General features: G+C 46.1%; 1 protein-coding gene across 1 annotated transcript in view; it reads left to right on the forward strand.

Moving 5' to 3' along the window:
• Positions 1-2,741: 2,741 nt before the first annotated feature.
• SLC2A13 (solute carrier family 2 member 13) overlaps positions 2,742-12,821 on the forward strand; it is a 135,149-nt gene continuing 125,069 nt past the window's right edge. Inside the window, exon 1 of the mRNA XM_084205931.1 lies at positions 2,742-3,499. Coding sequence (XP_084062057.1) covers positions 2,953-3,499 — 547 coding nt within the window. The 5' untranslated portion in view covers positions 2,742-2,952. The remainder of the gene's footprint in view (positions 3,500-12,821) is intronic.

A 12,821-nucleotide genomic window follows, 5' to 3' on the forward strand; every position in this document is an offset into this window, starting at 1 on the left:
ATTTGATCACGGGAAGATGGTTGATGTAATCTTTTTGGATTTCACTAAAGCTTTTGATACTTTCTCTCATCCTTCTAAACAGAATGTCCAGCATTCAGCAGTTCAACCAGGGAAAGTGCCAGATTCTGCACCTCAGGCAGGGCAACCCTGGATGTATGGACAGACTGGAGAATGAGAGGCTGGAGAGCAGTGCCACAGAAAAGGGCCTGGGGGTCCTGGTCAATGGAAAGTTGAATTATGAGCCAGCAGTGCCCTGGCAGCCAGGAGGGCCACCCGTGTCCTGGGGGCATCAGGCACAGCATCACCAGCTGGGCAAGGGAGGGGATTGTGCTGCTCTGCTCTGCAATGAGGTGGCCTCATCTCGAGTGCTGGGGGCTGTTTTGGGCCCCACAATATAAAAAAGACATTAAACTGTGGGAGAGTTCCCAAAGATGGTGAAGAACCTCGAGGAGAAGCCGTATGAGGAGTGGCTGAGGTCACTGGGTCTGCTCAGCCTGGAGGAGACTGAGGGGAGACCTCACTGCACTTACAGCTTCCTCATGAGGGGAGGAGGAGGGACAGACCCTGATCTCTTCTCTGTGGTGACCAGTGACAGGACCTGAGGGAGTGGCCTGGAGTTGTGTCAGGGGAGGTTGATGGATATTGGAAAAAGTTTCTTCACTCAGAGGGTGGCTGGGCACTGGAACAGGCTCCCCAAGACAGTGGTCACAGCACCAGCCTGACAGAGTTCTAAAAGTGTTTGGACAATGCTCTGGTCTGGCAAATGGTGTGACTCTTGGGAATGGTGCCCTGCAAGGCTGGGAGCTGGGCTTCATGGTCCTAGTGGGTCCCTCCCAAAGCAGCCTATTCTGTGATCCTGTGATAACTTCATTCCTGATGCTAGAACCTGGAACTGTTTCTTGCTTTAGTAATGGGTTGGTCCCTATTGGTCTTTACCAAAATAAGGAATGCTCTGCGCCAATCATACCCTGTTACCCAAATATTGACTAAAAATAACTGAATGTTAATATGCATTTAATTATTATCTAGTTCAGGCTTCTCCCATGCTCAAACATGCAAGCTGACCTACTGCATGTAGAAATCCACTGCCATATCTATCTTTAACTGGATTACCAATACAGACATTAATATACTGTTATTATAATTCATTTTAGTAACTACAGCTCACTATTTTATTTAGTTGGTATTATCTGGACCAGTATCAGTATGTCACAGCTTGCTTTGAGGCAGAGGAAAACCACCGAAGAGACTGTGTGCAGCTGGCCATGTTGGACTTTGCTCCCTCTTCTAATTTTTAAATTCACATGGCTATGACTAGTACTGCTCACAAGGTGTGGGTTGGTAACTGATCCAGTTAATTACCAAAATTCTCTGGGTACTGGCTGGCCTCATTATGAGAATCTCTACAGAAAACAGTTAAGTCAGAAGGAAAATTTTGTTCTATCCATATACGTACCAACATACTAGAAGTACAAATTTTAATATTGTGATATTATGACATATACTTTTTCCCAAAAATGCATTGCATCTGGAAGACCCTTCAGTGCACACTGGGAGCAAAGCTTGCCTGGGTCCTCATGGAGTTTAGCACCTCTCCCTGCTGACAGGATCTGCATCCTGGTGAAAAATTCCCCAAAAGACTGTTTAAAGGTGGAATTAGCAAAACACGATGCTCTACCTCAAGCACAAACACGGCAACAAGTTCCAAGCTCTGCTCCTACATGGTAGGAAACCTGTCCCACTCTGAGCAACTGCTGGCAATTTCCCCTTTTTTTGAACAAAATCACAGAATTGTTAGGGCTGGAAGGGACCTCTGGAGATCATTCAACGCTCCCGCTAAGACAGGGTTACCTAGAGCAGGTTACACAGAAACACGTCCAGGTGGGTTTTCAGTGTCTCCAGGGAGCCAGCCGTCCCTGGGTATCTCGTTCCAGTGCTCTCGCCAGGCTCTGTGGCAGCGGCGCGGCGCCGGCTCCAGCTCCCCGCGCAGCGGGCAGGGACGGTCGGGCTCGCTCAGAGCCCCGGCCGCAACACCAGCGACTGCAAAGGCATCAGCGCCGAAGGGCTTCTGGGAGCTGCGCAGCCCCAGGGCCCTTCCCGTTCAACACCCTGAAAAGAGGGAGAGCAGGGGAGGTGGGGACAATCAATCGACACTGACCATCTGAAATAGTCCCCGCAACTGAGCTTGGACGAAGAGAGCCGGGAGATCCCAGCAGTGAAAACCCGCTACTTCCGTGCTCAGCAGCACAGCCAGTGTCAGTCAGTGCTTCAGAAAATGACAGCGGAAAGCTGTCTCCGTTCAAACGATCCAGTTATTAAGTCAACTGCGATCCTTACGCGCCCAGCACCCGAACAGCGCTCCCCAGGGAGTGAGGAAGCCCCGCGGGGGGCGGGCGGGCAGCCCCGGCCGGCGGCCCCCTGCTCTCATGCAGAGGGGGGCTGCCAGCGGGAACAGCTCCGCAGGCTGGGGGACCGGGCCCCGGGCTTGCGTGGAGCCCACCCGCCCAGGGCTTCCTTCCCGGCTTCCATCCCGACTTCCTTCCTGGCCCCAGCGCACACTGCCAGCCCCGCCGCGCGGCAGGGAGCGCGGCGGGGGCGCTCCGTGCGCAGGCGCTCCGGGCCGCGCCTGCCCCGTACCGCGAACGGCGGAGAGGGGGGGGCGGCCGAGCCCGCCCCTGCGCCCGCCGGGCCGCGCTCGGCGCTGTCCCCGCCTGCCTCCGCCTCCAGCTCCGCCCGGTCGCTGGGAGCGGCGGCAACTTCCCCTCAAGTCCGCCCGGCGGCGGGGGGACGATGCGACCCAGCTGAGCGCGGCCCGAGAGGGGCGGGCGCGCTGAGGACGGGCAGCGTCGGCAGCAACGGCAACCCCGCCGCCCTAGTCTGAGTAGCCCGGCAGCCGCCCGCCTCAGCCCCCTGCCCTCCCCCGGTCGGGGCGGGAGCCGCCGCGGCCGTCCCATGTCCCGCAAGGCCAGCGATAATGTGGAGTACACGCTGCGGAGCCTGAGCAACCTGATGGGCGAGAAGAGGCGGCGGCAGGCGGACGGGTCCGCCGGCTCGGGCGCGGCGGCGGGCGAGCGGAGCCTCATCGCCGCCGAGTCCTGCTCCAGCCTCAACAGCGCGGCGTCGGGCGGAGAGCTGGAGCGGGCGGCGCGGCGCCAGTTCCAGCAGGACGAGACCCCCGGCTTCGTCTACGTGGTGTCGGTCTTCTCCGCCCTGGGGGGCTTCCTCTTCGGCTACGACACCGGCGTGGTGTCGGGGGCGCTGCTCCTCCTCAAGAGGGAGCTCAACCTGGACGCGCTCTGGCAGGAGCTGCTCGTCTCCAGCACGGTGGGCGCCGCCGCCCTGTCCGCCCTGGCCGGCGGCGTCCTGAACGGGCTGTGCGGCCGGCGGCCCTGCATCCTGCTGGCCAGCGGCCTCTTCACGGCGGGGTCCGGTGTGCTGGCCGCCGCCCGCGACAAGGAGACGCTGCTGGCGGGACGCGTGGTGGTGGGGCTGGGCATCGGTGAGTGCCGCGCCGCACCGCCCCGCCCGGCTCCCTCCCCCGCGGGGACCCGGCTCTTGCCCGGCGGGGGCAGCGCTCCCCCGGGGCAGGTTTAACCGAGCCGGGAATCGCCCGTCCCTGCACGCCCGCAAACCCCTTGCGGTGAAGCAGAAGGCGAAGTAGTCCCGGAGTGCCCAAGGCTGGGGAGCTGGCGAGGGGAACGCTTGGCTGAGGGGGGTCCGGGGCGGGGTCCCGTGGCCATCGCAGCGCGGTGTGCAAGGGGACGGGGTGTGTGCTTGCCCTCCACGATTTTATTACAGGTGGTGTATTCCTGCCCCGTTGCTGGGAGAGTTGTCCGTTTTCTGTATGAGGAGAATGGTCTTGCATCCTTCCTGCGGTTTCATGTTTAGGGTGGTCTGTCAGTGTCAACACCGCACGCCGCAGGCTTTGCGTTTGAGGGGGTTCGGGGAAGTCAGGGTCGAGGAGATCACTCCCGTCCTTCTGAACAAGAGAGGTAAATACCTCTCTACTGGTTCGCCGCATAGGTTTACTTTTGGGCACTTAAGGAACGCCTCTGTGGCAAAATGAGGCGGTAATCTCCCTGGTCTGAGTAAGTTAACGCTTGCTTTGGAAGGCTTTGGATTTCATTAATGATATACTGAACGTGAATTGCTGCTTTTTATTTGCCTTCCTATATGGGTTGCAAGCGTAAAACTTTGTAGTTGTCCCAAGGAACTTGCAGTGATGAGGGCTGTTTTCTCTGACCTATGAGACTGCTTTCTTTGTCGACTATATCCTAAATAGCCCTCAAGTTTGAGTTGCTCTTCATCTTCAGCTGCCGTCCTTTCTGGCAGTAATTGAATTATACTCATCATCTAAGATGGGCTGTATGAGATTAATCAGAATTCCTGGACTATAGTAGGTGTAGTCTTGCATCTCTATCTGAAAGCACAAGGACAAATTGAGAACAAAGATTGTTTTCGTCTGTGTAGCAAAGTTATGTTTCTTAGCCATTGGATAATTTTCTGAGTCCTCAGGCTTGTTATAGACACACGTTCTCTGATGCAAATTGTGGCCTTATTAAGGAAGAAAAGTTAGTGAGTCATAATAAGAGCTGTCAGAAACAAAATTGTCTCCATCCATGAAAGGGCTCACGCTGGTTTTCCTGTACAGCAACATCGGGTTGCAGTTTTTCTACCTCAAGTTGGATTTTTTTATTTATTTTTTCTTTTGAATGCTACCTCTGCATGTTTGCTGTTTTTTCAAGACTTCAGACTACAGAATGTTGATAATATTGGTCATGCAGTTCAGGAGGCAAAACTAAATTTGACTATGAGATTGCACAGCTAACAGGAAATTTTATGGCAATACGTAGTACATATATTTAGTGGTAGATACTAAAAATACCAAATGTGATGTCTTTCTGTGTTTCTAAAGCTTGTCATGTTCCTTTATGGTAAATGGTTACAATGACAACTTCAGGGGCTGTAGAGAAATGAAATGCATGGATGGTTTGCTTGACTCCTGTGTGTGTGTTTTGTAGAGAGATACATAGGCATACTGGAATTGTCTGACCATAGTGCAAATAAATGATATTCAAATTGTTGGAGAGATATGAGACCTGGGGCTTAATACAATCAATGAATTGAAATGAAAACTAGGAGCCCTAGATCTCTTGTGTGCCCTGGGGAGAGCGATCTTTCTTTAACCTCTGTCCACATCAGGGGCAGAGGTGGTGGTTCTGCTGGGACTATGGAGAGCTGAAGTAAGAAAGGAAAAATGTTCTGAGGATTTTGGAGCAGAAAGACAATAATTTCTGTTTTAAAAATGTGATGTTTTTGCTTTTTTTTTTTTAATCATTGGCTGCTCTTCTTTATGTGATATAGCTTAGTGCCAGAAACAAAGCTTTACCTCAGATTGCTGTCACTGAAGCATGACAAGAGACTCCAGGAATTGCAGAGTCCAGTCGTAACACGGTTTGTTTTACAAAAGAAAAAACCTGTTGTGGTTCAAAGCTGTTCCCATATAGCAAACAGGAACAGTCTCTACATTAAATCCCCCACCAGAGGGAGTCTGGATAATTTCATGAAGGCATTAGAAATTTGTGGAAGTTTTTTCTTCCCTTTCATCTGTTGGAGAATTCTGACTATCATTTTACTGCCCAAAGTGAGCCAGTGCTTCCTAGTGTTGGTGTGAGAATACTGTTCAGTAATGTAACACTTCAACAATAATACAAGCTGCTAAAATGTGAGGGTGCAGTGGTGTAGTGTTAGGAATGCTTTCCTACCTGAAAACCACTAAAAACTTCTTAACTGTGTATAATTTTATACATTTCCTAGGTTTTCTTTCCTGTGGCTCTCTGCAAATTGCCCTCCAAAAGATCTGCTCCAGATACATGTGTGGATTTTACATTTACTAAGTGAATTACTGTGTTATCATCAGTACTGTGGTGCTGTAAAAGCAGATGTGGTGCTGTTCCTTCTGCAGGGTAGATCAGTGTTAATTTTGTCTGTGTGAGAAAATGGCTGTTTTTCTTGTGACTGTGATTTATAAAGGAATAAAGTTACAACTTTCCAGGGTGAAAACCAGAGGATATATGCTGAAATGAGGAACATCTCTCATTTGTCTGTCTTGTCCATTTTTTACCATTTTCCTTAGAGCTGTTTTGAAATGGAAAAACTGTCATTTTTCCACAGCCATTACTGAATGAGATGTTTCTGGAAATAAAGACTTTCTCTCAAGGACAAGCCTAAATCCTCTTTTATTGTAAATGTTGAATAGATTTTTATGGTGGAAACAGTTATGTTCCCTTTCTGTCCCTCTTCCCATCAGTATTAATACAAAATATAGAGAATTCATAAAAAGGGAAGACATGTTCAGCATGAGCTTAGAATATCCTTAGATCTTTTCAGATCTGAATTTCTAAATATGTAGTTCATGACAGTTCCAGGCTAAATGGGTTAAGAACAAGGTTATGGCTGTTATTCCCTCCTACCTGCCCATTCCCAAGCAGTTCTGGTGCCCTGGACTCTTTAGGAATTTGAGCCAGATGTCAGGAATGCAACACTTGGACGGATATTCATTACAGCAAATGGGGGCAAAATCCAAGAATTTAGGAAATTGGATTGCATGAGCTTGGTAACACTTAGTATGAGCTTAGCTAGGTAAAGAAGTCATTGGTACAAAGTGTGTTTGGACCTTTGGCATCTGATAATGGTGAAGGACTCCTCCTGTTGTGTGGGCCACTGTAGTTTGGCTGCTGTGCTTGACAGGAAAGCTGGGTTCTTCACTTGGCTCGTATTTGGTCTGTCCCAAAGCCTGAAGTCAGGCCAGAACGGAAACAATAAAAGCAAGAACCAGGCATGACTGGAGATAAAGAGTTCTTTCTACTGAACACTTGCTGTCTTGAGAAGGAAGGCAAAGAGTGAGAAGAGTAATCACTGGGGCTAAACCAGCAGAGACTAGAAAGGATAATAATAAACAGCCATGTTTGCAAAATCACTTCTTTCTTGGGCTGTGATCAGTCCAATGTCCTTTTTTGCCTGAACCCTTTGGCCATGGCTTGCCAACAGCTCATCTGTCTGCAATGGGAGTTGTTTATCCTTCTGTCATCTGGGGATGCTGCAGATTTTAAGTTTGCAGCTGGTGTAGGTGGGTGTTGACATGGTGCTTCAGGGAGTGAGCTGTTCAGGTTACTTTTTCAAGAACACTTGCACACCACCTGTGGAAAGAAAGCAGTTTGAGCAGAGTTCAGGAAGTGACAGCATTAAGCTTGCTCTTCCCTAGCTGATCTCTGTCTTGATGTACAATCATTAGCTGGGTAATTAGATACTCCTGTCTTGTTTGGCATGTAGAATAAATGGTGCTCAATTAATGATCAGCTTTTCAGATTTTGTTTTCATGCTGAATGTGTGGCCTAGGAATTACTTAATGCACACATTACCCACGCTCTCATGAAAGCAGAATTACTTAGGGTTACAATATGTTACTGAGTCTGCAGTGCAATGGGGACCTGTCTGGTTAGGTGCCTTATCTTCTTAACTCCTGTCTTTCATACATGAGGTTTCTTCACAAGGTAAGCCTACTGCTCAGTGCTTGCTTTGTGCTTAAAATGTCTCTAGTATTTTTTTTTAAGGCTATATTTGAATCTGACATATGTAATGCTTCTGGTAGCATCTTTTGACTACATATGTAGGTCATTTTCTGAGCAGAGGAAGCAAGACTGTACAAAGAATTAGGAAGGAGTGAAAAGTTCTGGCATATGGTTGTGGCTCCCCTGGTGTGGTTGGCTTCTATTGACAATAAGTTTCAATGCCAAATGACAAAAATAACCAAATTTATCCAAAGGACTTGCATTGTGTAGTACAAACTCTGTATGATATTTGAAGTGGTTAAATAAAGCTCTGCCATATATTCTGGACTACTAGATATGCTGTGGAAATACTAGAAAATACCGGGTATGACATGTTGCCTATGAAATGTTAGGATATGTGTGCTGGTTTTTATTACCGTCTTTTTTTTTTTTTTATATGAATGAGCTTTTTCAGGTGTTTTTCAGTGTATTTTTATCTTGGAAAACCAGATTAATCTTCTCTCCTCCCTCAGCAACCTGATACAGGAAGCTCTGAAGCTTCAGTCTGTTTTGATAACTGACTGTCCGCCAGGTTTTTTTTAAAGGAGTTTATACCTTGGTACATTTTGGAGTCACCCTCAATCCCCAAATATGCTGTGCTGCTTCTGACAGATGCTTGTAATTTTCAGTCCAGAGGTTCACAGGCTATTTTTACCTCTGAAGACAGTAGTTTGTTAGTATAAGCTGGCAGTAGGGATGGAGGGGGATGGAGAGACAAATTTCTGGGTTGTTGCAATTGATTCTTGTGCTGTCACTGCCCACAGATGGTTACCCAAGCTTCCAGGATCTAAAGGTACTGATGTTACTGTGCGTGCTCAGGGTCGAATCTCTGTATTTTAAGAGCTTAATCTATTCTTGTGCAAAAGCATCTGGGAGGATACACTACATTAGCTTCTGATTGGAGCTGAAATCTTTCAGGATACCAGGATTAATTGAAGATTAAAAACTATATTTTGAAGTCCTCTAATTTTATGTGCCTTAAAGAGGATACACAGTACTGTACTCAGTTCACTGTCATGTCAATAAGCATTGACTCCATTAATGTTTTGTCTGATGGTGTAATACAAAAATCAGCAATTTGCACACGAATGTTGCTGCCTTATATTTAGTGACCATTTCAGAATACAATATTAAGTACACAAAGTTATATCTAAGAGAATTTTTGGATTTTTGATTCTTCTGGACACTCTTTAAAGTCATAAGGGAGGTGTTTTGGCCTTTTTCCTATTGTTTTTATTTAACTTAAAAAAGAAATGAATTCCCATCGTTCATAAACCTTGAATTTGTTTTCTGTCTTTAAAACATGGGAATTTTTCTAAGATAATTTCCCTGGTACTTGGTTAAACTATTCTATTAAAACATAATCCCTGGATTATGTTTCAATTGGTTTATGTTATGTTGGATTATAAGTATCTTTGTTTATTTTAGAAAAAATATAGATAGCATCCATTTCATAGGTGACATGAAATTACGGTCTTCTTACTTCTGATAAAAAGGCAACTTGAAGGAAGCTTGTAGTGTTAAACACAAGTGTTTCCTTACCTTGAAAAATTCCTGTGGGTGCTGTAGATGGGCTTATTTTCGGAATACTTTGTTTGCTACAGGAACAGGAGACCAGTGACATCCACTTACTGAGATGTAAGAGACAGCAGATTGTTCAGCTGGAACTCTTGGGTCTGGGTGACTTGTTTGGCTGAAGTTTGCACCAGTCCTGTCAGCAGAGGCAAAAGTCAACATATCTGGGGACAATCCAAGCAGCAGATTCAAGGTGCTGGCTTCTGTCTCGTGCTCTGCACTGTCAGAACTTGCACTTAATTTTTTTTTCTGAGTGTACTAATCTGTACTTTGCCAATTGTATTCTGAGAAGCAATGAAAAAAGAAAAAGAATCACTTAAAGGTGGTGCTGAAAAGAAGAGGTCTTTTAAATTATGTTTTTCCTTATCTCATTATCAGTAGACTTCAAGATTAATTACTGCAGATGTATGATCTTAAGTGGAGTTTTATGGAATGTATCCTATTTTAAAATACATTAATTTCTTTTAAAAGTAGTATTTTAAGAATCTTGCGGATTATTACATTCAAATATGGTAAGCTTTTGGGTTGCAAGTCCTACAGAAGTCCTGAAAATTGGTGATTTCTACTTGAGATGGTTGGACTCAAAGTGAGAAACTGTGGCTGTGTGGCATGCTGGCACTACAGAGGTATAAAGGGCCTGATGGATAGCTTTGTTTGCAAAATTGCTTTATGGGTCTTCATCAGAGGGCTTTCACATCTGACCTGTACAATCAGTGTTTCTGGTGTGAAGCTTGTGAAGAGCATGGGTCTGCACTGAGCTGCTGGAAGCCCGAAACCAGTGACTGATGAACATCAAGAAAGCAGAGTTCCACCTTTGGGTTTTTCTTTGCAATGATTATGCCTGTGAGCAACTATCAAGAGAAACAGTTGTTAATTCTGTTGTAGAGGTCTTGTGTAACACAGCTCTGGACAAGTCTGGAGCCATCTGATTACTTTAGCTAAACTCTCTGCAAGTCTTTTGATGCAACTTGGGTGCAAACTCTTCTGAAATGTATTTTGCACATGATAGTTGGAGAAAGGAAGGTTTAAAAGCACGCATTCCTGTTCTTTCCATTTCTGATCTTCCTCTGATTTGTTTTCAGATTTAGACTGGTTTTGTAAAGGATTTATTCAATGTAAATGCATGTTCTGAAAAGGATTTTTTCACAGGTGGTTTCTTATTTTGGCTTTTTATATACCCAGTCACTGAACTTAGGTTTCTTAGCTCAGACAGTCTGTCTCTCCTTCCTTCACAAGTCCCTTCCAGACATGCTGCTGGCACAGATGAAATGCCACACAGTGACCCCAGAGACCCCTCTTCCCCATCTAGCTGGCTGTGGATGGGCAAAACATGCTTTCAGCCATGGTGTTGGCTAATGTGTTCCCACTTTCCCCCAGGTTTGGTCTCTTACTCAGCTGAACAGTAAGGGTGTCTGCCTCTTCTGCAGTTGGGGACAGACTTCCTTTTGTGTTCCTCCTTTCAAACAGCAGATTCTTGTTTGGAGTCTCCATGAGTGCCCTAGGGGTTGCACCTGGGTTGACTTTCTTTGGGCTTCTGCCATCATTTCGTGTGGCTGTGTGCTAGTGGGCTCAGACACTGAAGCAATTGTGTAAATGTAATTGGAAAAAAAAAAGATGTGTATGTTTATTGGTAAATGCAACTTTTTGCCTTTACCTTGGGCTTGTCCTTAGTTGTCACTCAGGGGTTTTTCCCCCTCCTCTGTAGATGGGTTTTTTAGTTGTGTGTATTCAGGAATTGTCAACCCAGCTTCTCTGCCTGAACTCTGCCACCCTCCTCCTTGATTTTTCCAGTGTAATTCAGCAAGGGAGCAGCTCTCTGGAGGAGGTTTGTCCTCTGTGACTAATGTGAGTGGCTTCTTGGTTCTCATTAGAGCTGATGTTTTCTGGGACCACCTGGCACTGACCTTGGGGCTCATCCTTTGTGAGTCTTCTACAGCAACAAGCATATTCTACTTCTACTCCTGAGTGACAAGACAACTTCCAGCCAGAAAAGTTTTCCAGGCTGTGTGGAGAACCACAGGAACACCTGATGCTTTTAGCACACAGGCTGTCAGACACTGCAAGGCCGAACAGTCTTCAGGGAGAAGTAAGGATTCCCTTTCTTCTCCCTGAAGGCCTGTGGCAATTGCTTCAGGCATCAGTTCTAGAACTTTCTGGTCTCTTTTCAACACTATACTTGGGAAGGTCTGATTTCCACAAGTGTCATCTCAAGTGAAGGCTTTGAGGAGCTCTCTAATATAATGAACAGCCAGCCAAGCATATACAGCTGCATGCTCAGTTGTCTCTGAGGCAGGAGTGAAGTGGCTGTCAATCTCCAAATGATAGACACAAAATCAGGAGATGACAGAAATGGTGGAGAGCCTGCTATGTAAACAAAAATGTGTAGCTGAAATTAAAGTCACTTTGACATCACCCGTATTTTCATTGTCTAAACAAAATTAAATAGTTCTAGAAACTTGGTGCCATAAGTGGGAGCCCTATGGCAAGAGTTTTCAAGCCTTTTCCCAGAAGTGGGAGTTTCTGCAGGCTAACCTGCAGAAACAAGAAGTAACAGTCCTTTTGTTTCCCTTTTCATTTGTTTGGGAGCCTCATGTACATGGTTTTCTGTACTGTTGCTTCTCTTGAAAGGGAAGCAAAACCAGTGATTGTGGTTTTAATGTGTCTATGCATATAATCACTTTGGAAAAAGATTGTTTTTCAGCAGCTGGAAGTATTAGGTATGTGTTTGTGTTTAGCCACAGCTCTTCTACTTTGCTGCCTTTCTCTGGAAATACAAGGGCATGCATTCTAAGTTGGAAAGAGCAGAAGAACCTGCCTGGGGTTGCACAGGTTGTATTGCCCATGCTGTGGCCTTGTAAATAGGGAATGTGTTCTGGTGAGTGCTGCTCTGAGGAACATCTACTGAACTGATTGCTGGTATGTGCCAGTGGAAGAAGCTTTTTAATTTCTGTATGCTCATAAGAAATTCTCTCCTGTTCCTTCTCCTAAATACTTTTTCTGTGCAAGAACCCTACAAAAACTTGACTGATCTACCTTTCTTAGTAACACTGGATAGTTCTCTAGGTATGTTTTCAAAGTTTTAGCACTCCTACTCTTGGTTCACCAGATAAGAACTTTGAACTTAGGCCTACTTGACGGCACCAATAATTTGAACTTTAAATCCATCTTGAACTGACCGCACTTCTAATAAATGGGTGGATGTCAAAGTTTTGCATTGGGTTGTTTGTTCTTTTCTGACTGTCTTCTTTCCTTCAAGTTGAGAGTCATAAAAGCACGAAGGTGACCTTAGTGTCATTAAATAACTTCATGTTGTTAGGACTGATACGTTGCTGTGGAGCAGTGCCATTGTTCATAAGCCATCAATTACATTTATTCTAATAGAAAAGTTAAATATTAGTAGTATTTGAAAACTATAGCAATTGCCTTGATTCATGTCCTTCCATGAGCTGTCTTTTGCAGTTCATCAGCTCTTGCTTTTGCATCTCTCTCATTTCCAAGGGCAAGAGATGAGCAGATCTGGAAGTACTCCACCTTTTCCCTAGTGCAATACCAGAGCAGAACTGCTGTGCCCAGAGGAGCAGGCAGGGAGCAGGAGCACTGGTGCCATCCTGTTCTCGTGCCTTGTGGTGCAGTTTA

Source organism: Fringilla coelebs, assembly GCF_963513975.1.
Source record: "Fringilla coelebs genome assembly, chromosome: 5".
Lineage (NCBI taxonomy): Eukaryota > Metazoa > Chordata > Aves > Passeriformes > Fringillidae > Fringilla > Fringilla coelebs.